The 25,003-nt window shown below is 48.1% G+C and overlaps 1 protein-coding gene across 4 annotated transcripts in view; it reads right to left on the reverse strand.

The window, feature by feature from the left end:
- Positions 1–25,003, reverse strand: part of DDX59 (DEAD-box helicase 59) — an 83,565-nt gene that overhangs the window by 2,344 nt on the left and 56,218 nt on the right. Inside the window, exons 1-7 of one of the 4 annotated variants that reach the window (XM_058668980.1) lie at positions 17,658–17,853; positions 15,269–16,085; positions 13,112–13,279; positions 8,639–8,728; positions 3,610–3,861; positions 2,205–2,357; positions 1,585–1,713 (exon numbers count right to left, since the gene is read on the reverse strand). In XM_058668980.1, the coding sequence (XP_058524963.1) occupies positions 1,585–1,713; positions 2,205–2,357; positions 3,610–3,861; positions 8,639–8,728; positions 13,112–13,279; positions 15,269–16,075 (1,599 nt within the window). In that variant the 5' untranslated portion in view covers positions 16,076–16,085; positions 17,658–17,853. Of the gene's footprint in view, positions 1–1,584; positions 1,714–2,204; positions 2,358–3,609; positions 3,862–8,638; positions 8,729–13,111; positions 13,280–15,268; positions 16,086–17,657; positions 17,854–18,125; positions 18,280–25,003 lie in introns of those variants that run through there. The other 3 variants (XM_058668978.1, XM_058668981.1, XM_058668979.1) reach the window with 3 other exon arrangements.

Genomic DNA, 25,003 nt, shown 5'->3' on the forward strand with positions numbered 1-25,003 from the left:
CCCCAAGTGAGCCGCAACAGCCAGTGCTGCGCCGATCCGAAGCCGGGAACCTGGAACCTCTTCCAGGTCTCCCACGCGGGTGCAGGGTCCCAATGCATTGGGTCGTCCTCAACTGCTTTCCCAGGCCACAAGCAGGGAGCTGGATGGGAAGTGGAGCTGCCGGGATTAGAACCGGCGCCCATATGGGATCCCGGGGCGTTCGAGGCAAGGACTTTCGCTGCTAGGCCACGCTGCCGGGCCCAACAAAAATCTTTTAAAAATTAAAATTTAAAGCTTAGAACACTGCTTGGCCCAACAGAAAATTTGTAAAACATGCTAACTTTGTTTATTTTTTTTAAAAGGCATTTAGTGTGTATATAAGGTTCCATTTACACAAGATGTACAGTAAGGGATGCATATGTGTATGGATGTGCATACATGTGTGTACACATGCATACCTTCTGCATGTTTTAAATGCTGTAGCCACTCAAAGGCAGAAGGGGACAGGAAAAGGAGGATGTACCTGTCCTTTTACATGTTTTATCTGCACTGTGATTCTTGAGTAGGTACTCTGATGAATGAGACAAAACACCACCTCTGCACAGAACCCAAACAGCCAGGAGCCCTGAGTTTGGAGGTAACAAACCCCACTCAACTCCACCACCCGAGGCCAGCAGCATTACAGCACAGTGCCCCCAGTGTCCTTTAGGGTACAGCTGACCTCGCTACTGCAAGCCAAGGCTCAGCAGCGCTGCTTCACCAAGCTGTCACTGTCACTGTAGCTAGCTCACTATGTCAGAAAGATTCAAAATCACCAAAATTTGAAAGGAAATAAAGGTCAGTGGCTTGAAGAAAGTAATGCTTATAGATCACCCTACTTCCTGATGCATAGGTAAATGCAGTGGAACCAGGAAAGTCAGAGGATGCGATGAGAGGGGCCACACGCCACGGGACCAGCAGCTCATTCAAGGCAGTGAGAGCGGCAGGCCGGCTCCAGCCTCCGGGGCCACCAGAGGTGATTCTAAGAACACCCGAGAAGGAAGATGGGCAGCGGCCGGTAGCCGGGCGACAGCGTGGCGCAAAGGAGGCTCTGTGTCCGCTGCTCAGAGCAGCTCTCGTTACCTCTGGCAGCCACCAGAAGGCCAGGACTTTCAAGGGCGAAAGACTAGAACAAGTAAGGACACGGAGAGGAGATGAAGACAAGATTCCTGAAAACAACCCGCATGCTGAGGGATTGATTTTGTTTTGGCCACATATATCAACTTCAAACAATCTTTTTAAACAAAGTGGTGTGGTTTTTTGTTTTAGTATAAGGGCCATTAACCTGTTCACTGAAAAGAACAAAAAAAAAAAACCAAGAAATCAGAAATGGAAACAAAAATTTATCACTTGAATTTTTTAAAGAACATTTTAGGTTATATCCAGTTTATATATTTAATGCATTGTAGGCATTAAAACAAAGCTTACCTTTAAAAGTAAAACTCGTATACACACAGATTTATATTTTAAAAGACAAATCCCAACTTCTAGATCTTGTTTGTTTTTTTAAACTCAGCATCACAATGAGTACGCCTCTCCCAGCGCAAGTCACTCAGAGGTCTTTACCTGATGCACGTACTCATCCATGCTCGAGGGCATGTCGAAGTTGACGACCAGCCGCACGCTAACCAAGTCCAGGCCTCGTCCCAGGACGCCCGTGCTCACCACAACGTCATAGTTGCCTTCAAGCAGCCCCTTTCCAAAACAGAGCAACAATAATTAAATCTGTCCCCTGTGACTCCATGTCATTCCGCCAGGTTCTCTTTTCTCTACGCATGCTCAAAAATTTTTGCTGCTACCTTTTCAATAATCAAAGGCCTTGGTGTTCCTGAAAACCGCATGTAGCTTAAATCCTCGCTGGCCCCCTGGAATTTATTCCACTCATTTACTCAGGCAAATCTTTTCCAAAGATGAGCTAAGGCTCTGCTGTGTGCAGAGTGACCTGATTTCAGAAATGGTGCCTTCTGTATCGCTAATGCAGTGGAGAACAGGCCTGCTGCTGCCCAAACACAAAGCCTGAACACGAGAAATAATTCACTTGCTGGTCAAGGCATGCCCAGAGTTCTTGGGGTCATCCAAACAAGAGGCTGTCATGAACACCTGCTGTTGTGGAAGACCACTGTGTCTTCAAAATCTGACAAAATGTGTGCAGGAAAGAGAAAAATGCAGCCTGCTGAGTGTCCAACCTGCAGTATGTTCTTCCTCTCCATCTGCGACTTCTCTGAGTGCATGGACACACTCTTGAGGCCAGTGATCTTCTGCACGGCCTCGCTCAACAGATCTGCTCCAAGCTTGCAGTCAACAAACACCAGCACCGGGGGCTTAAAGAGCTTTCTGTCCTGAAAAATGACAAACACATGTTTAAAAGTACTCCTGTTCTGTAGTCCACAGTGGGCTCCAAAAGCTTTAGTGTGCATCAGTTATCTGTCAGGTTCTCATGAGCAACCCTCTAATATGGGAGAATACCTTAGTTGTCTTATTGGTTCTGGATGGAAAGCACTCATCCCTCCATCATTGCTGGAGGAACTGAACCAGGTCCATGGCACAACCCTGTCCGGACCTGCCCCAAGTGTGTGCTGTGAGGTACAGTGGACACACTGACCCTGTCCAGGCCCACCCCGAATGTGTGCTGTGAGGTACAATGGACACACTGACCCCGTCAGGGCCCACCCCGAATGTGTGCTGTGAGGTACAGTGGACACAACTTTCCCTCTTCAGAATCACCAGGATTCTCATCCTCATCTTTGATCTCAAAGCGGATCCTGCTTCCAGGAAAGCTTCATCACTGAAGCAGCAGCGCTCCAATCGGCGTCACTCATTCACTGCACTGCTTTCCTCCTTTGCACATCTCTGCACCATGTCATTAGTCTCACAGAACCTACTTTCTCACTATCATTCATTTATTCACTCCTTCAAAAATACATCACCTTTTTAGTACTTAAAATTATATTAGCCCATTTTATATTGCTGTAATTAAATGCTTGAACTGGGAAAAAAATTGTAAAAAGCAAAGAAGGCATATTCAGGCAAAGGATTTTCTTGAAAATATGTACCAATGGGAGTCAAATAGCCTTTTGCACTGATTCGTTAATAATACTTCAAACATAATTCAAAAAATGTAAGTGCAACCAACACAGTAATAAACACTTTCTACAAGTCAATACAACCCATGTTTAACTTGTGGTCATTTCTGCTAATAACTTTGCTTACAAGTATTACCCACTGAATGCAATTCTGTTTAAACCTGTAACAGTTAAAAGCTCCTCAGGGAAAGAATGGCCACAAATACTCTGCCCTCGCCTCTTTTCTAAAACTGCCAATAATCTCTGAGAGAAAAAAATATTTAGGAATAATACAGGTATATAAATAAATTTCTGTGATAAAGAAAAGAAAAACCAACCATTCTACTACACAACATCTAAAGAAGTAAGTTTATTCTATCCTCATAGGATGCTGGGGCAGATAAACCAGTTTATTATTAAACACCTACACCGTATTCCCCAAAAACTATATCCAAAAGATTATTCTCTTCGCGGGTGTGAAAAATGCAGATACAGTCCAGAAAAGGTGGTTGGCCACCTCCCTACTCACGTTCAAGACTTCAAACAGCTTCCTCTTTTTGGCAGGGTCTTCTACCCACAGGACAATCTGCCGCACGCTGGCACAGGGCACGCTCTTCTCTCCAGCGGTGACTCTCACAGGGTCTTGCAGCAGCTGGTTCGAAAGCTGCTCGATGCTAGCTGGAATTGTGGCTGAAACCAAAATGGTCTGACAGTCACCAGGAACGCTTTCCAAAATGTCAAGCACTTGTTGCTGAAAGCCCATCTTTAACATGGTATCAGCCTAAAATAAAACCATTTTAAAGTTAGTCCTGTTTGGCTTTATAACCTGGCGCCACTCAAGAAAGTCTGACACAACCAAGAACATAAACCAATGGAAACTTCTGCATGGGAAGACACATCCCAAATACAGAGAGACACATTACAAACCACATCAAAAGACCAAGGTTCAACAGAAAACTTCACATAAAATTGTAAACTGTGTAACGAAATGTTTATAATCACATAAAAGACTTTGGCATTATTAAGAGTAGCTAAAAAATTAATGTTTCCTAAACACTCATCTATACTGGATTTGGTGCGTTTTGGAGGATCTACATAATATAACAGTAAGCTGTATTGTTCCAGATTATTCCAGAAATAACCTGGAAAGCCTTTTTTAGATAGTGAATGACTGCTGACAGAGAAAAGGAAAGGCACAGAGCACTGTGTATTAGCACACAGTACACACAAGCTTAACTGCAAAGGCTGGGGAGAAGGCTATGGGCTGTTGAGGGCCACATCCACTTGCTAGATTTTAGTGTCTGCAGAGCTGAAGTGACCACCATGCACCTGGACTACACCGACACTGATGTCTACAAGGAAATTTCAGGTTACACAGAAAACGTCCATGTTGAGAGCTGTAAGGTCTGAAGGTTGGAACCTGACCCCCAAAGTGTGAGTATTGGGAGGTAGGCCTTTCTGGGGGTGAGGAAACCCTGGGATGCCAACCCAGGAATGGGACTGCTGTTCCTACAGTGGAATATGAGGGAGCTGCTGGCCTCTCCTGCCCCATGAGGACCCAGCAGGAAGCATCACCTTTGAGCTATTGCCGATGCCTCTGAAGGCTTGCGTAGGTGAAGAAATGCAGCCAACAGTGGAACCCAGGTGGGACTCAAGAACCTTAATTGCTAGGCCAACTCCCACTTGGAAAAATATTTTTAGTGCTTCCTTAAAAATAAACAATGAAAAAGTGAGTACAGTACTGTGGCTTAGTAGGTAAAACTGCCACCTGCAATGCTGGCACCCACACGGGTGCTGGTTTGTGTCCCAGGTACTTCACTTCAGGTCCAGCTCCTTGCTAATGGCAGTGGATAGGCAGTGGGAGATGGCACAAATGTTTGTGGAAGGAAGATCTGAGTGAAGTTCCTGGCTCCCGGCATCAGCCTGGCCCAGCCCTGACTATTGTAACCGTTTGGGGTGTGAACTACTGGATGGAAGATCACTCTCTCTCCATCTCTCCCTCTAACTCTTGTTCAAGGCGAGGACTTTAGCCGCTAGGCCACGCTGCTGGGCCCTAAACCACTCATTTTAATATTACTTGTTCCATGAAACTTTAATAAATATGAAACAATCATAACAGGGTATGACCTTGAGCTCCACCTATGACCCTGAGCAAGTTTAGGAGGTGCGGATTTGGGCCCGGCACAATAGCTTAATGGATAAGGTCCTCGCCTTGAACGCCCCGGGATCCCAGATGGGTGCCGGTTCTAATCCCGGCAGCTCCACTTCCCATCCAGCTCCCTGCTTGTGGCCTGGGAAACAGTCAAGGACGGCCCAAAGATTTGGGACCCTGCACCCTGCGTGGGAGACCCGGAAGAGGTTCCAGGTTCCTGGCTCCTGGCTTCAGATCGACTCAGCACCGGCTGTTGCAGCCACTTGGGGAGTGAAGCATCGGACAGAAGATCTTCCTCTCTGTCTCTCCTCCTTTGTGTACATCTTCCTTTCCAATAAAATAAATAAATCCTTTGAAAAAAAAAGAGAGAGAGAGGTGCTGATTTGTCCTTTTGTGAATGAGAATGACACGGGCTGAGCCCTGGATTGTCTGGCTGCGCATGCTACATTGAAACGCTAGTTGTTACCTGTTGGTGAGCTTGGTAAAGAAGCCGACCTTGGCCCACAGTGTGGGAGGAAGCCTGGAACCTGCAGCTCAAGCAGTCTCGGCTCGTGAGCCACCATCTGCCTCCATGGAGCACACTGACAGCAAGCTGCACGGGAAGCAGCATGGCTGGGACCTGAACCAGATGCTGTGACACGGCACTCAGGCATCCAAGCGGAACTAACCACTGTGGCCACTAAATGCTTGCCCTTGACCTGCACTATTTTGAAAGCCACTACAAACTGATCTTGGGAAAGCCTTATTCCCAGCACACCAGTTTCCTACTAACAAATGTTTCCTGCCTGCCACAGAGGTGTGAGCAGACTAAAAAGTGAAAAATACACACTTAGGAAACATCTCCTAGCAACAGGAGCACTACATATATAAAAGCTTTCAAATGTAGGACCACTTACAGTGAAATAAAGCTACTCTGAAAACGTCTGAGGTAAACAGAAAAAGAGGTAGATCCAGGTGGCCCCTAATCATTACTAAATCTTGCCAAACTCCTCGGAAAAACTTCCACTTTCAGTGTTGCCCAGGTCTCCGACCACCCAACTTTCATTTCTTCTCCACTCTCGAGAGTTGGGGGGCTAAGCATTCATTCCCCAGGCTTTACTGAGTGGCCTGCTGAGGTCAAGTTCATGCTTAGCATGTGCCATGCTCTGCTCTCTGAGTCATCTCTGTCAGGAACCCAGGCTGGCAGAGGACGTGGAGGCAGAGTACGACACAGCAGCTAGCAGCCGGGGTTAGGACAGTGGACCTGGGGACCCGTCTCTAGAACCTGTGCTGCCAACAGCAGGTGGGAGTGCTGGGAGCTGGTGGTGAAGACCGGGGCTGGGCCTACCTGCACGCAACAGTCAGACAGGGAGTGTGATAACTGGGATAAAGCAGGGCCTCAACATGAGAAAAGCCATGACATGCATGCATGCTAAGCAGAGCAGAATGCAAAGGAGGCCTGAAGTTTTCTGGGGGTTGTGGATGGAGGGGAAGGTATCTATTGTGGACACCCCAGAAGGGCAGAGCAGGCAGATCCTGTGGGAGACATGAAGGATCAGCACACAAAGGCTGAGCATGCCATGTCTGACCACACAGGAACCCCGAAGTTCCCCGACCCCGCCACTTCCGAAGCCACGGCTGCCCTCGTGAGCGGGGGTGGGACTGGCTCTCAGTTCCCTCTGATGTTCTCCCTCCCTGCTCACTGACTCACCTTCCAACCACACAGGCCGGACCTTGGCACTCATCTTCCTGTTCACTTCTCCCTTACAGAACCCATCCAGTTGCAGAATGCTAAAGATGCTTCTTCTATCCACAGAATTCATCCCCTTAGAACCAGGATTCTGGACAGGTCTGAAGCCCAGCTCAAGTCTCACGGCCATGCACCTGCCCTGACTGACCCCCACGCCGCTTCCCACAGTGAAACGCTGAGCTGTAACTGGCAGGGCCTCCCTGTTGTGGCCTTCTCTGTCTCATTTTCATCAGCAGACTCATGAATGATCACTTCGCAGTGGGCTCATATTTAACCCTGACTCTGGCTGGCTCTGCCCTGCAACCCCCTCCCCACCACACACACCATGTCTGGGTTTCTGGCTGCTCTCTCTCACATTCTCTGCTCTTGCATTTCTTTTGTACGAAGCAGCAGAATAACTTCTTAAAGCACCACCTTGAATATGCAGCACCCCAACTTGGTAATTCAAACAGCTTCACTGTTAGCCACATGAAACCCAAACTCCTCCGTCTCCCTTTCAGGACTCTGCAATTTGACCCCACCCTAACCACCCCACTGCACTTCTTGTTTCCCAGAAGGCATTCTTCAAGCCTCTGGTCTGTTCTTTGCACAGCTTTTGGCTTTGGTTTCGGGACGTAACCAACTGACGCGGTTGCCTGCCAGCCATTGCCCCTCCAGGCCACAAGGACACAGGAGCAGAAGGGCAGCCAGTGTCCGTGTGCAGAGTAAGCACTTCTCTCTTGCTCTCACAGTGCTATACAGGAGACCCCAAGGGGCCTGCAAAACTTCAGGAAGGGGCAGGGAATGGAACTCAGTTTCAAAACCACACAGACTCTCAAGCCCTAAGATGGGGAGAACTTCAAAACATGGAGCCATCAACAGAGAGCCTAGTCACGTGGGCAGTGGGTTTGCTACTAACGAGATGCAGCGAATGAGCTTCAGCATAGAGGCCATCCCAGGAAAACGCTGGCCTGGCAGACGTTCGAAACGAACGGGCGACGACAGTCTACACTGCTACGCAGTTTTTCTGAGACATTCTCATGGTTCATGCTTTCGTGTGAGCAGACACAGGGGCAGAGGAGGGAGTACTTGAACCTGGCCTTGGCCTCGCAAACGCAAGTACGTTCTTCTCAAGCCTCCTGATATCCTGCAGCCACCTGGCAAGCGGCCCATGGAAAACAGGCCAGCACCCGGCACCCCAATTTCTGACCACAGCTGGGTGACAGCAGGTCCTTGAGCAGATGTGTGCAGGCCCCTCTCCCCTGCAGGCAGGCCAGCAGATGGCCAGGGCAGGCTGGCCACGGCTCTGGGTTCTCAGGCTGGCTCACACAGTGGAGTAGCACCTTGGAGTAATGTGCTTACATTACATTACCCAGCAAGCCAAGGGCTAAAAACACCTGCCAGGTAAATGCAACGCAGAAAAGTACAATCACAAATGCCCATGTCCACGCCGGAGAAAGGAAACTGAAAAGGCCGACCAACTAGGCATTAATAGCTACTTCCACATTTCCTGTTAACAACAAATACTGCTTCCTTTATTGGGACAGACAGCTGAGAGCTAGCATCACATTTTAAAATTTTCACCCTTCTCTCTGTATATCTGCCTTTCCAAATAATAATACAATCTTTAAAAAAAAAAAAAACTCTTCATGGATTACATGAAATTATGTGAATAATGTTCTTGAATGCACTACTTACTTCATCTATGACTACGATTTTTATACCATGGAGTTCTACAGAGTTCTGTTTTATTATATCCAGAAGTCGCCCAGGAGTTGCTATGATAACCTGAATAAAAGAAAAAAAGCAAATTGTAGAAATTGTCATTCAGTATGGTCTGGCCGAGGGGTTACTCAGAGTCAGATGCCATAGCAAGTGCTCTGAGCTCAATGCTGAGTAGATCAGACACCTTCTCCGCTCTCCAGAACCTCTGTATCCCTTCCTCCTTGTCTAAAGGAAGAACCGAGTAAGACTCACTGGTGCTCAGCAGGCAAGGATGCAGCAGCAGGAGGATCTCGTCCCACCCACGTTCAAACGCACTTTGAATTGCATTTGTCCCTTCTGTGTTGCTCTTCCCCACAGCTATCCTGATGGTTTAGAAGTTATGAAGTTTATTTTTTTTTCAAAAAGGGTGCTGGGGCCTGAAGGGGTGAGAAGGGAGTAGGTGGGGAAGAAGGCACCGCAGTTGGGAAGGAGCAGTGGCGATGGGAAGGGCTTGTTCCAGCTGGAAGGGCTGATGACACACACACAAAGGAAAACCAGAGGCAGCTTCCCCTCTCTCAGAGTCACAAATATGAAGGCAGAAAATCCAAAACGTATCCTATTGTGTTGAGCTTGGGTTGGGTACCAACCAATGAGTGGGCTCCTGGTGGATTTACACAGAGAAGTCAGCATGCTGACACCTGAGAGTCCCTGGGCTCTGTTCACTAACCAGCCTTAGAAGCTTCCACAGCCCAACCATAGAGGGCACCTGCTGAGCCCAGACACTGGTATCTAAACAGATACTCCACTAGAGCCTCAGGGCAGGGAAAGAAGAAGGTCAATGTGGGCCATCTGAGACAGGAGGCAAAATTAGGACAGGCTGGGATCAGGGGACACGGATGCCAGCTTGAAGGCACCTCACTAGTCAGACTGAGGACAACTGTGGTGTTAGAACAACAATGGGAACAGGTGACAATATTGTAACTGAGAGAGAAAACCATGAGTCCGTACTGATAGAAATAAACAGGCAAATAAACAGAAAGCTTAGTGAAGCATGAGAGATTTACAGTCTTAAACGACTCCCTTAAAATATTTACCAAATATGAAACAGAAAAAACCAATGTGTATTACTTCACAATATTACCTGGAAAAGGACAAACTGAAATCACATGCCACTTAAGGATACAATGAAAAGGAAGTTTCCCTTCTGCGCTACTCCTGTTGGAGATACCTCACCTGTATCTTATCAACAAAGGGATGCTCTTCAGGTTAAATTGCTTGAAAACATGGAAAGTGCCAAGAGCATGGGGGCACAAAGGCAATGCTTCAAACTGCAGCAGATGACAGAGACATGACAACTAAGTGCACTGTACAATCCCCAACGAATTCCTGCTCTACAGAAAAATGCAACACAACTAGAAAAATTTGAGGGCCCAGCGGTGTGGCCTAGCGGCTAAAAGTCCTCACCTTGAATGCCCCAGGATCCCATATGGGCACTGGTTCTTATCCCGGCAGCTCCACTTCCCATCCAGCTCCCTGCTTGTGGCCTGGGAGAGCAGCTGAGGACAGCCCAAAGATTTGGGACCCTGCACCCACGTGGGAGACCCAGAAGAGGTTCCAGGTTCCCAGCTTCAGATCGGCACAGCACCAGCCATTGTGGTCACTTGGGGAGTGAATCACTGGACGGAAGATCTTCCTCTCTGTCTCTCCTCTCTGTATATCTGACTTTGTAATAAAATAAATAAATCTTTAATAAAATTTTGAGCTGAATCTGGAGGGTAGACAACACCAACATTGATTCCTAATATAGACCACTGTATCAATGTTCATTTCCTGACACTCTATAAGATTACACTCTATAGTACACTGGAGGGAGGGACACACTTCCAAAAAGCTTGGGAAAAGAAAGTGATTCAGGGCCCGGCAGCGTGGCCTAGCAGCTAAAGTCCTCGCCTTGAACGCCCCGGGATCCCAGACGGGCGCCGGTTCTAATCCCGGCAGCTCCACTTCCCATCCAGCTCCCTGCAGGTGGCCTGGGAAAGCAGTCGAGGACAGCCCAATGCATTGGGACCCTGCACCCACGTGGGAGACCCGGAGACCCGGAAGAGGTTCCTGGTTCCTGGCTTCAGATCAGCGCGCACCGGCCGTTGCGGCTCACTTGGGAAGTGAATCATCGGACAGAAGATCTTCCTCTCTGTCTCTCCTCCTTTCTGTATATCTGACTTTGTAGTAAAATAAATAAATCTTCAAAAAAAAAAAAAAAAAAGAAAGTGATTCAATCTCAAATGGGCCTTGCCACATTTGACAATGTTGCATTTTTTCTTCAATGTGTGATAACAGTATGCCTAGTCATAGGGGTTACCTACTAAATGTTGCAAGCTGGGGACTACCACTACTACACTGTCATTGTTGTTAATGGTTGTTTTAAAGCTGGGAAAATTTATACCTGCTTCTCTGTGTGAATCATGTTTTCCTTCTGTGCCGTGAATATAAATTAAACGCACAGAATAACATGAAACTTCCATTAAACTCTATGAGCCCAATCAAATTTGATGTCCACCAAAATGTTTGTTTTTTGCCTTCTATGTTGTTGAGCTTATAATTCTGTATTAATAAAATGTCACCTTCAGGCCTGGCATGACAGTTCAATTGTCTAATCAGCCCCCTTGCAAGTGCCAGGATGCCATGTGGGCACAGGTTTGTGTCCCAGCTGCTCTATTTCTCATCCAGCTCCCTGCTTCTGGCCTGGGAGAACAACGGAGGATGACCCAAAGCCTTGGGCACCTGCACCCACATGGGAGACCCAGCTTCAGATCAGCTCAGCTCTGGCCATTGCAGCCAGCTGGGAAGTGAATCTTTTTCTGTCTCTCCTCCTCACTGTAAATCTGCCTTTCCAATAAAATTAAAAAATAAATATATCACATTATCTGTTTTGTATCTTGGAGATCCACACTGGAGCAGTCATTGATCGAATATCACAGTTGCTTATTAGCAGATTCAGTTTGCAATTTCTTGTTCCATTTTAGATTTTAAACCTGACTAGCACATTCCACTGGCAAGCACATGTCCCACACGGCTCACAGCTGAAGCCGACCCACCTGCTCAACTGGCAAAGAACTGCTGCTTCCTACACCCCTCCCAGCCCCGGCCCCAGCTCCTGACCACCTCCACTCCCTTCTGGAGATCCTGGGATGCTCCAGTAACTACATAGTTAATCCTAGAAAGCAGGGGCCACCAGAACCAGACTCCTGCCCCAAGTCTGCAGTCTCCCTGAGGGACAGCATGCTTGCCATTGCTTTTTGGTAACCACCCGCCCAAATCCAAGAAAACCAAGGCACACAGAAGTGCAAGAACCAACCTAGGGAACACCTCAAAGTTTCTTTGAGGATCTCCCCTATCGAAATGGCGGACTCAGAACCCTAACCAAGAAAAGACGGAAGATGGAACAGGTCAATCAACCACCTCAGCTATATGTTGGCAGCGAAATACTGGGCAAATAGAGACTCTACGATGGACTATGTCAATCAGTGGATTCTTCAACAGCCTCATCATGCTTGGAGTGGCAAGACTGGCAGTGATTCATAACTGGTGAACTATCAAAACCATTTGAGCAAGTATCTCAGAGCATGCCCCTGGGACCTGGGGTGGGTGGGAGACTGGGTGGGACTTCTCCCTCAATATTCCCTTTACCTCAGATATATGAAGGAAACAATATGGAAATAATAGTCTTACCCACTTTCCTATAGCCCTTGTACCTTTTTACCCTAATTAACTATGTAAAGATTGTCAAAAATATAATAAAAAAATAAATAAAAATTGAAAAAATTTTAAAAAAAGCAACCTAGGGCCACAATGCTACCATGTTACAACCTAGGGCCACAATACTACCATGTCACAACCTAGGACCATACTGCTACCATGTACACAACATAAAGCCACAATGCTACCATGTTCACAACCTCGGACCACACTGCTACCATGTTCCAACCTAGGACCACACTGCTACTATGTTCACGAACTGGAACCACACACACACTTCTCTCACCTTCTTTTCCATGTCAGAAAATAAAGATTTCATGTAATAGCATGGTTAAGGAAGGAGCAAAAGCAGTTAAATTAAGGTTTTGGTATGGGCAGCTGCTAATTTCTGGGCCACAAATCCCATCTTTCTGAGACACAACTTCTCAACCATCCAAAACGGGCTGTGCCGTGGAAGGCTTGGGAAATCCTTTCTTCTGGCCCTCCCAGTGCAACTACAGCAGGAGGGACTGGAAATCCACTACATTCACAGCAGGCTCACTTTTGAGCTTGATCCTTTTGCATGGACAAATAAAGCTATAAATATCCAAATGGCCTCGGGCAGATAAAAGTTCCTCGCCCCTGCTCTTAATGGTCTCTAAATCCACACTGGACACTTCCTCCAAAGGAAACAAAGCCACAGGTTTCTATGTGGCCCAAATCAATGCTCACCTTAACATGCTGTCGCAGGCGGTACAGCTGAGGGGGCAGGGGCAGGCCCCCCACAAGCAGGACGGTCTTCATGCGAGGCAGGCCGTTCATCAGTTCTTTGGCTTGTTTCTCAATCTGAATGGCTAACTCTCTTGTTGGCGTGAGAATGAGGGCACAAGGAGATGTGCTCTGTAAAGAGAAAACACCAGCCTAGCCACAACCAGCCGTGTAGTCCTGCTGAGGGGGACCAACTGCCGCAGCAATGACAGCAGCAGACATCCCCCTCCCACCATGCCTACCACCCCTGCCTCCTGCTCACTGTAGAATCTTCTTCCAAATACACTCGCAAGATGAACCCATGTTTTACATAATGCAGGTGCACTGTGAGAGAACAAAACTGGGAAAGATGCCCAACAGAATCACAGTGGGAAAAGCCCAGGCGTGCTCCTGGTTAACTGGAATCTCTAGCCATCCTCCACAGAAAACCCCAGTCATCATGACAACCTACTGAAAGCTTAGCATTCTACCCCTGCCTTACCTGGGAGTGAGTGTGAGAGTGTGTGCATGTGTGAGAGTGCATGTGCACGTGTGCGAGTGTATGAGTGTATGAGTTTAAGCCTGTGTGTAAGAGTGACCTCGTGCCCGTGTGTGTTTGTGTGTCAGATTTCCAGCCCTACAGCCCCATGTGGTCCTCCAATGTGCCTTTTTTTTGGGGGGGGGGGGTGGCTGGACATTAGAAGAGGGTCTGGTTAATGTACTCAATTAATATGATACAATGAAGGACATTTCATACAACCACATGAAAACACAAACCAACAACAGGCAAGAATTGTACAACACATGCAGGACAATTAGGCAATACATATCAGTGTTTTCTTAATTTTATTTGTTTATTTAGGAGGCAGAGAAAAACAAAGTACTCCCCCATCTCCTGACTTACCCACTAAATACCTACAAGTGCTGTGGCCAGGCCTGGCTGAAGCTAGCAGCTGGGAGCTGGGGACTCAACCCAGGTCTCTCCCACAGTTGGCAAGACCCCAGCTATCTGAGCCACCTGCCACCTCCCAGGGGTGCTACAAGGAGGAGGCTGGAGTCAGGAGTAGACCCGGTGACTTGATTCCAGATACTTCCATGTGAGATACAGTAGCTTATTCAAGCAGCCAAATACCACCACCCCTATTTTGTTTAAGTTTCACTTTTCACATTTTTAATTGAAGTTTTTGATTAATGTTATTTGGCCATATTGAGGAGGCACAGCATAACATATCAACACACGCATGTGATGTGTACTGCTTAAGGCCCGTGACACTTTGCCCTCTGGGTCATCCCTTTACGACCGGAGCCTTGGAGCCCATCCTGCGTGCTCAGGTAACACATAAGCGGTGTCGTGCACTGCAGTCACCCACTGGGCTGTGTAACACTAGGAACGCCTTCTACTTGTCCTCTGGCACCTGTCAGCCAACCTCCTTGTCCCTGATGGGCATCTGGACATTCGCTGCCTCCCTTTATTTTCTTCCTCCCAGAAGAAGCAATGTTCTACCACCCTTTTGCTTCCCAAATTTCTCCCTGTGCTGTTCTTCACATGGCCCACACTTCCCAGTTTCCCTCCTTGCCAGATTTCACACCTCACAAGCTTACCACACTTAGCAAACAGTAATTACTGAAAAATGTTTTTACACTAATTATGTGTGAAACTGCTTTATACACCATGAACTAACAAGTGATGTAAGGTGGTATTATTTAAGATGAGCCATGAATCATCTATCTTAGGGTATATTTTGAAATTACAGTAGTGTTGCAACTTGGGGATAAACTAACGAGTTTCATCAAAACACCAAAATTAAGGAGGTGAAATTAACAAAACCTGTAGTTCACCTGGTCAGCAGGATTCTCCTCCCTCAAATTAAAAGCTTATATTTTGAGTAGAAAATCCGTTTAAATCAAAGTGTTTTGTAAGGAAAGCAATTCTTTAGACCTTGTATAAAGAGATGGTCAGTTCAAAGTAACAAGGTAAAACTCCCGTGTCTCACACCAACTTCTACAAGCAGGATCAGCAGGTGTGCTGCGCCCCAGTTCCCAACATTCACCTTCCGCTTGCAGTTTTAATCCCACTGAGGCGGAAGGGCAGGAAGCTGCTCACCTGGCTCCGGGATGAGCCCCTGCACCCTGGGAACTCACCTCGCACAGAGCACGCATGATCACGGGGAGCAGGAAGGCTGCCGTTTTCCCAGAACCCGTGTCCGCGCTGGCCAGAATGTCTCTGCCCAGCAGGCCCACGGGCATCATCTGCATCTGGATGGGGGTTGGCACCTCATAGCCTGCCCGCTTCAGGTTGTGATTCAAGGCCTCAGGGAAACCGCAATGCTCGAACTCGATGATGGGCCTGGGCACCTTGTGCCCATGGACGACGATGCCCAGCTGCTGTTTCAGGTTCGCCACCTGGCCCTCGTGGAGACTGGCAATGAAGGGGTGCTCTCTGTAGGCATAGGCAGTGTGGGGTGCCGAGGCGAGCTCAGGGCCTGCCTGATGGGGACCACTTGCCTCTCCTGGTTCCCCCATGCCTTTCACTCGGAGAAGGTGTTTCGCTTTACACTCTAGGCTGCACACGTCTTCGTCTGTCTTATCACAGATGTACTCTCCATACCGACCACACACCACACACACGGGCTCCCCAGGTTCTGCCCAGCGCTGGGTTTTGGAAAATGACTTCACAGGCTCATCTGCAGGGTGGCTGTCCTTTGTACCCGGATGTGGTCCTTCCAAACATACCTCGGCCGACTGGCCAACCAAACTGGGCATGGGGCATGGCTCACTGCTGGGCTGGGTGGGTGCCACAGCTTCTCCAGTACCCAAGGCCTCCAAAGGGGCATCTCCGTCTCTCTCCAGAGGAGGGGCTTCTGTTTCCGGTTTCGCCTTCTTAGCTACACCACCTCTGCTGTCATCATTGGCATGCTTCTTGACTTTGAGCGACCTTGGAACAAACATCCTTCCTAGCCTGTGAAGGAAATCGCAGTGACATTGACCGAGCCTCAGTGAGCTCCCACACAAGGCAATGTATCACCATCCTGCATCGCCTCAAAGCAGCAGTCAAGACCAATGGCATCTCACCCCTCGGGCCCTACTGCACCCACTTCCTCTGGTGGGCAGAGTCCTTTGGGTCACACATGGCACTGGGCAGATGCTGCACATAGTTTGATGGAGCTTGTGCTCACAGGCTATCTCTGCTCACTGAAGACCTGTACTGTCACACAGCAGCCTGATATTCTAGAGATTTCTACAGCAAGCCCTTCTACTACATTCTCACCACACAAAACAGGAACACTTTACCATAAGAACGTCCACAATCAAAACCACCAGCTACACAGAAAACCGCTCCTGTCCCTCAGGACCTGTTTGGCCCCACCATGTGTCACTGGATCTTTATAATAATGTGCAGCAGGCAAGGACTGCCCTGTGAACGCACAGATAACCCTGCCTTATATGCTGTATCACGTTTATCACAGAGGGTTATCATACAGCAAATAGTGTGAAAATAAGTGCCTCTGTGCGTGTGAAAGCCAGTAGTGGCCAGCCAGCACCTTTGATGCAGGCATCAGATGTTATCAGGCTCTGGTCTCCCACAGTCTCTGTTCTTCGGGAACTAACTTCTTACTAAAATTAACCAGCTACACAAGAAGGTGGTGTACTTGGCTCCCCAGGGTCCCTGGGACACACCTCCGGACATCATGTGTCTCCCCAACAGACAACATCTATTTGGTTGCTCTGGCACTTGAGGGCTTTTCCAGGAACCTGGCCCAGAACCTGGGGGCAGCTACCAGGACATGAGGTGTGGCTGTGGTGTGAGAGGTTAAGCCAGCCCTTGGGATGCCACATCCAGCCCCTCCCACTTCAGCTTCTTGCTAATACCTCCTGGGAGGAAGCGAACTACTGCCACGCGGGAGACTCAACTCGAGTCCCAGGCACTTGGCTTTCACCCAGGTGGGCCATGAATGCCAGCTGGCATTTGGGAAGTGAACCAGTAGATGGAAGATCTCTCTCTCCTACCTCTCTATCTGAAATATTAAAAATTAAAACAAAATAAAAGAGAGAGAGAGAACACGCACTACCTGACAGTGGCCCACTTTGCCATCATCAAAATTCCCAAAAGAACCATCTTTGGGCTTGGCATGGTAGCTTAGTGGTTAAAGTCTTTGCCTTGCATGCACCAGGATCCCATAGGGGCGCTGGCTCTTATTTCAGCTGCTCTGCTTTCCTTCCAGCTCCCTACATGTGGCCTGGGAAAGCAGTTGAAGACAGCTCAAAGCCTTGGGACCCTGCACCCACAAGGCAGATCAGAAAGAAGCTCCTGGCTTCAGCCAGTATGGTCAGGGGCTGCTCAGTTCCCTGTTCTGCCTGCACATGGCAAGAAAAACCTATTTCTCCCCCTCCACACCTCGGAGGCTGGCTTGCTGAAGGCCTGGGGCCTCAGGTTTGGGGGATTCTACAACGAGCTCTTGTAGCTCATGTCACACAGGAAGACAGGCAGCCAGAGATGACACAGCTCTCAGGTATCAGGTGCTAGACCCACCTACAGCGAAATGTGTTTGCAAAACCGGTGCCTGGAAAAGACCTTTAATCTCGAAATGATCAAAAATATCCATAAATTACTTTCTTCAAAAAAAAAAAATCACGCACAAAACATTGGAGTATATGGCTAAAATTCCAACCAAAATGCACCCGAGGGCCTAGAACCCCCATCGACAGAGGAGACAGGGGGCGAGGACTGGAGTACGCCCCGCGGTCGGCGCACAACGCGGCCTGGGAAGCCCAACCCTTCAAATGGCGACGCAGAACCGGCTGGGCAGCGCCCACGCCCCGCAGCGCCCACGCCCCGCGCGCCCGCCCAGCCCGGCCTCCCTCGGGCGTCGCCGCCCACCGCCGCCCCGCACCCCAGGCGCGCGCACGTCGCGGCGCTGCTAGGAGACCGGGCGGGGCTGCCCGGGTGTGAGCGGGGCCCTCCCCCCGGGGCCCTCCCCGGGGTCCGCAGGACACTCACCCGCGCAGGCCCGGCGCCGCATCCGCTGCCGCTCGGAGCCGGCTCCCGCGTCCAGCCGCCGGGCCGGGAGTCCTGCCTGCGAGCCGGGCCCGGCTGCTGCAGACTGGGCCCAGCAGGCGCGTGCGGAGCGCGAAATCCACTTGTCCGGGTTTTGGCAGGGAGGACACACAGGCGGGGCTCGGGTGGGCGGGGCTCGGCCTGCACCGGCTGCGGGCGGGCCGGGGGCGGGGCCTGCTAGGCACGGCTCCGTTTTCCACGCCCCCTTCCCGGCTGCGTGCTGGAGGTAAAGCTCGGAGCCAAGAGGTAGCTGGACAGGGTAGGTAAAAATTTACATAACCGAGGAGGCCAGCGCTGTGGAGTCAGACTTGCCCGGAAAACGCGTTTGAGAGTGACGAGGGGGTTGGCACACTTAGGAAATCAGGAGCCTGAGAGTAAGGGCTGGGTGGAGGTCCCCTGGGGCCTGAAAACTCTGTTCTGCTTCTAGCTGGCAAGAATAGCAAAAATTCAACAGAGTAGGTTCGGCAGAGTGACATCTCTGGAAGCTTCTGCCGCCACCAAGTTGTACCCCAGCAGCTCCAGCCACGGTTCTGGGCGCCCGAATGCCTCCCACTTACCAGGGCTGGGCCAGGCCGAAGCCAGGAGCCAGGAATTCCAGCTAGGTCTCCTACCTACGTGGGTGGTGGGGACCCAGGAACCTGGGCTGGCACCTGCGTCTCCCAGGAGGAGCAGTGGCAGACAGCTGGAGTCCGAGTGGAGCAGCAGCGGGCCCCAGGGGTGTTGGCTTCCCCGGTGACACCTCAGTCCTGTGCCAGATGCTCACTTCTGGGGTCTCTGGATGAATCACCCTTCTTGAGTTTAATCAATCTTTTCTTTATTTAACAATGTTGGTATCTAAAACAATCTTTACCTACTCTACAATCAAAAAAGTATTACAGCTTTTGGAGAGAGTTTCAAAGATTTTTCTTTTGCGCTTAAATCATGAATGCATTTGGAATTGATTTGTGTTTCATAAGGAGTAGGAGTCACTCCCTGATTTCCCAAATGACCAGGCAGCTGTGCATAGAGCACGGATGGACTGGAATTCCTTGTCCAGTGGCCATTCCTGCCCTAACAAGGGTCCATCATGCACGATTGTCAGGCCTGTGCCAACACCGGCTGTCCTGGTTATGACAGCTTTAGTGGGAGTTTTGCTGCCTGCTGAGATGGTTCCCATTTCATCAAGAATATCGTGGCCGTTCTTAGCCCTTTGCTCTCCCATTTGGTATCAAAAAAAAATCTTTAACTCTTTATGTGATGTTGATGGGAACTGCATTCTATTGATTGGTTTGGAGGGAGAACGGACTTTTCTATATCATCTTTATATTTTTATATAGTTATTTGGGTTTTATTTCATTATTCCAATGCCATTTTTCTCATTTTCACTAGACATAGTTGCCCATCTTTGATGAGATTTATTCTAGGATATGGGGCTGTGGCATAGTGGGTTAAGCCAACACCTGTGGTGCCATCATCCCATATGATCCATGTCTGATTCAGCTGTGAGCTGGTGTCCCTGTAGAAGCAGTGGAAGACAGCCCAAGCACCAGGCACTAGGACCCTTGGACCCATGTGAGAGACAGAGGAAACTCCTGGCTCTTGGATACCTCCTGGCTAGCCATGGTTGTCGGTGGCCATTTCAGAAGGGAGCCAGCAGATGAAAGATATCTCTCTCTCTCTCTCTCTCTCTCTCTCTGGACCCTGCACAATGGCTCATTCGGCCTATCCTCTACCTCCAAGTGCCGGGATCCCATATGGGTGACGGTTTGTGTTCCGGCTGTTCCACTTCACATCCAGCTCCCTACTTGTGACCTGAGAAAGCAATAAAGTATGGCCCAAAGCCTTGGGACCCTGCACCTGTTGAGCCCAGCTCCAGCTGTTACAAGCCCTTGGGCAGTGAACCAGTGGATAGCAGATCTTTACATCTTCTCTGCGTAAAAATCTGCCTTTCCAATATAAATAAATACATCTTTAAAAAAAGGTATTTCTCTCTCTGCAACTCTGCCTTTCAAATAAATGTTTTAAAAGATTTATTCTAGATTCAGTGCAGTTTATTATAAATGATGTCCTCTTAAATATTTAAATTTTTTAAAGTTATTTCTTGCTTATAAAAATAGAATTTAGTTTCATATGTTGCTCTTACAGCAACCTTGCCAAATGTGCTTTATATTTTTTAAAAGATTTATTTATCTTTATTGGAAAGTCAGATACACAGAGAGAAGGCGAGACAGAGAGGAAAATCTTCCACCCACTGGTTCACTCCCCAAATGGCAGCAATGGCTGAAGCTGAGACCATCTGAAACCAGGAGCCAGGAGCTTGCTCCTGGTCTCCCATGCGGGTGCAGGGTCCCAAGGCCTTGGGCCGTTGTCAACTGCTTTCCCAGGCCACAAACAAGGAGCTGGATGGGAAGTGGAACAGGCAGCGAAGTGGAACAGTCAGACACGAACCATTGCCCACATGAAATCCCAGCACTTACAAGGGGAGGATTAGCCATTTGCATCATCACGCAGGCCCCAATGTTTTGCTTCTTTTCTAGACACATTAGCAGAGAGATGGACAGGAAGTGGAGCAGCCGGAGCTTGAACTCATATGGAATGCCAGCACCACAGAGGAAGCTTAACCTAGTACACCACAGTGCTGGCCCCAAAATATTTCATTCTTAACTACTAATTTCCTAACATAAGGAAACTTTATGGGTTCTTTGAATTGCCACTTTTACTTCAACCCACAAGCTTTAATTCAAAGTATTTTAAAATTTCTATTATATTTCTTCTTTTAACAATTGATTTAGGGCAGCGGTTTGTTTCATTGGTTAAGATGCTTGCATCCCATATCAGAGCACCTAAGTTCGATGTCTAGCCCTGGATCCTGACTTGAGCTTCTTGCTGGTGCAGACCTTGGGAGGCAGCACAGATGGCTACAGTGACTGGGTCCCTGTCCCCTTGTGGGAGGCCAGGATGGAGCTCTTGACTCCTTGACTTGACCTGGCCCAGCTCTGGCATTCTGTACATTTGAGGAGAACCAGTCATTTGCAGGAGAGCTCCCTTTCTCCAGCTCTCTGCCTCTCAGACAGTTACAAAAACAGACCGCAAAAATGAGCTAGTCTTTTTCATTTAAAAATGTCTAATTGTATGTATTTTTTACTCACACATTTATGATCATGGCCAGACAATCTATATAACATGGATTCTTCCAAGTTTCCTGAGATTTGTTGCATGAACTAGCTCTAATAATTCCCTGTAAGTGTTTGAAGCCACAGAAGATGTTGATTTCCAACAGACAGGGGGTTGTAAGTAAATCAAGTGCGGTAAGTCATATTACATCTCTTCTAACGCTCGTGTTCAGGTTTGCCTAGCAATGTGCCTGTTGCCCATTAGCACATACAATAGATCAAACAGGCAGTCTCCCATCATAAAGTAGATTGGTCCATAGTCCCCTCTGAGTTCCACCCATTTTAGCTTTGTGCATTTGGGGGCATTTTATTAGAATCTATACTGATACAAAGCAACTTAACATTAATACAGGATAGTATCTTGGATTTTGTGTGCATTCCTGAGTCCATTCACCATTTTCCACCTTGTCCCATACCCAGGCAAGAGAAGCTATTCTACATGAGCCTGCTTCACGGCCAGCTGACTTTCAGAATATTTTCAGATACAGGGAGGTTCCCACCCTACAAGGTAATCCAGTTCTTCAGTGGTGAACTCAGCTTGGTGATAATTGCCATTTAATTAGACTTTCTTCTGCTAGGTACCATGCAAAGCCTTTTATAAATGCTGTCATGTTTAATTCTCACCCTGATGTTATAAAGTAAGCATTTTATCCTCATTGTGTCAATGAAGAAACCAGTTAAGTAATAATCAATGTGTCCCAGGTCACAGAGGTAGTTAGTGGCACAGTAAGGAACTTAACCCTCTCGGACTCCTGGATGAGCTGGAATGCAGTATGCAAGTGCTACTTTCTCTCAGGTTGGAGATGAGGTCCCTTCAGCTTTCAATCATGGGATCTGGGTCCAGCCACCATCCTCAGTGTTTCTGGCATTCCACAGTCTTTGGCACACCTTAAAGGTAGCACAAGCTAGTATGTGTTAGCCTGTCCAACTTCCTTCAGTTTTCCAAAAGATGCTTTGAGCCTTGGCTGTGTGTGTTCACATTTAGACTATTCCTTTAGGAAAATGAGTTAACCTCATGTGTGGAATGAGTCACTTTTGCTGCCCGGCCCAGTGAGTTGCAACACACTTCTGCATGTGGGTTCCGAGGCGGGGTGAAGCCTTCTGCCCATTGAACATCAAGCCCTTTACCTTTCAGGGTTAAGACGATAAAACACTGGCCGGCTTGGGGCTTGTGGAGCTCGTCCCCTCCCAAGGCTCTTTCAGAAAAATTCAGAATTGGGTTTCCTCTTCAGTCCCACCAGAGCCAGCCTATGAACCTGAACTCCTGTTTCTCTTTCTTTCCCTGAAGGTCTTCACCAACATGGTTTTCTGATGGTCTTTCAATTGTGGGGCCCCAGAAAACATTACCTATACATCATAGGTCCCATGGATATCCTACATGGCATTTCCAGTAAGTTCTCATTATGCATTTGTTTCATGGCAGGGAGCGGCAGGCAAATATTCGGGGCGGGGGGTGGGGCTCAGACCAGAGTTGTGGAATGCATCCATCCCACACAGACATTCTGAGAGTTGGCCCTCAGCCTGTCTCGGAACAGGAAATGCCACAACCAGGTGAGCTGAGCTGTGTGTAGGTCTCGAGGGCTGTTGAGACATGCAGGGAGAGAATAATGCCCAGGCTTCTTTCATCTCAGCAAACTCCACTCTCACACCTGTTCGTTTACAGCTACTCCTGACTCTCAACATGTGAGACTTGGAGAGCCTGTAAGAACCTGTCAATGTGAAGACGGGAGCACAGACTAATTTTGCTGCCACTGATGGTGTTTCCACTTGTACCAGCACAGTGAGTCAGACCAGAATCAATCCCTCCTACTTTCTGCCCTTGGTCCCTTTTCCTGACATGTAGTACAACCAGGCCCTCACAATTCAAAATGGAATTATTTACTTAACAGATTTACGGTGCCTACCATATGCCAGGCCTAAGAATGCAATACTGACGAGGGTCATGAAGTCAGTGTGCCTTAACCAAGCCTCCAGCAGAGGGGAGGAGACCGGAGATCCTGTTCTACCTTAAGTGTTTTGGTGGGGGAAGCACAGGAAAGCATAGGATGGGCAGCCAGACCTAGGGAACTGGGGACATTTACAGCAGAAAGACATCTAAACAGATCTGAAGGCTGGGAAGGGATTACAACCGTTAAGAGAGACAAGAGAAGAAAAAGGAAAGGCCTAAAGCAAGCATATGTGTGGCGTGTCCAGGAAGCTAAAAAACTAGAGCTTGGTGTAGAGGTTATAATGCCACCTGGCATACCATGTCCCATGTTGGAGTGCCAGCTCCACTTCCAGTTCCCAGTTCCTGCTAACATGCACCCTGGGAGGCAGCAGATGACTCCCTGTCACCTACATGGGACACCTGGATTGAGTTTCAGCCTCCAAGTTCCTGACTTCAACTTGCCCAGCTCAGACCGAGACTCAGTGCTTGCAGGCAGGTGGATGGTAAAGTCAGTGGATAGAAGATTTTTCTATCTTTTTCCCTCTCTTTCACTGTCTCCATGTGGCTGCATTTCAGATCAATTTAAAAAAAAAAAAAAAAAAAGGAACTAGGTTATTCGTGTAATTAGGCCAAGTGATGCTGCAGAATAAATTATTCTAAAACCTCAGTGTCCTATACCAATAAAGGTTTCTCACTCAGGGACAAGATTGTAAGGGTAAAACAGAGGTAAAGAAACGTGATACAAAGCTGATGCAGTAATTCAGCCTAGAGTCTCTGGTGGCAGCGGGCAGACCATGAAGTGAAGAGAATCAAGTGAGGTGTAGATGGGTGGATACTGTGACAGTGGGTTGAGCTTCCACCTGAGATGTTAGCATCCCATATGGGCACCAGTTTGAGTTCCAGACATTCTGCTTCCAATTCATCTCTCTGCTAATGTACCTTGGAATATGGTAAAGAATGGTCCAAGTCCTTGGGCTGCTGCACCCACATGAGAGACCTTGATAAGTTTATTGGCGCCTGGCCTTAGATGGCCTGATTTGGGGAATGAGTCAGCAGATGGAAGATCTCTCTCTTTCTCTCTCTCCCTTCCTCTTTCTGTAACTCTGCCTTTCAGATAAATAAAATAAATCTCTTAAAACATTTAAAGAATGTTCCTATTGATAGCTATTGATAGCTATCCTCCTGGATTGAACATGGAGGATGAAGGAGGAGTCAGCTGATGGTGAAGTTTGACACCACATAGCTTTATCATAACCACAAAGTCTAACATAATGAAAGCTGTTAAAGAGAGTAATTCAATACCATAGTGTGTTTGATGCATTAATAATTTTAGAAATGTCTTCGTAGTAATCTCATATATCTCATTAAGTTTATGATCTCAGTGATCAATATTTATTCTTTCTGCCCAAATTCTCTATGGTTTGGGAAAATCTACAGATTCTACAGGAGGAAAATGTGGAGAGACCAAACAAAGAGGACATACTCAGGATGACACAAAGTGCCGCTTCTGGAACTTCTGGATGGAGGAGTAACCGCAGATGGCTGCGGACATGTGGATCTCTGCACTGCGAGGTAGGAGGAAAAAGATTTTATAGCTAAAGGTGACCTAATCAGAACATGCCTGAGCTTTTTCAAGGAATTTTAAACATTCTTAAGAGACATTTCAGCTGTCAGATGAGGGAGCCCCTGTGTCTACCATGGGACCTGGGATTACTCCAGGGTTGCCTACAAGGCAAGGGGAT

This window comes from Ochotona princeps, chromosome 10 (genome assembly GCF_030435755.1).
Source record: "Ochotona princeps isolate mOchPri1 chromosome 10, mOchPri1.hap1, whole genome shotgun sequence".
NCBI lineage: Eukaryota > Metazoa > Chordata > Mammalia > Lagomorpha > Ochotonidae > Ochotona > Ochotona princeps.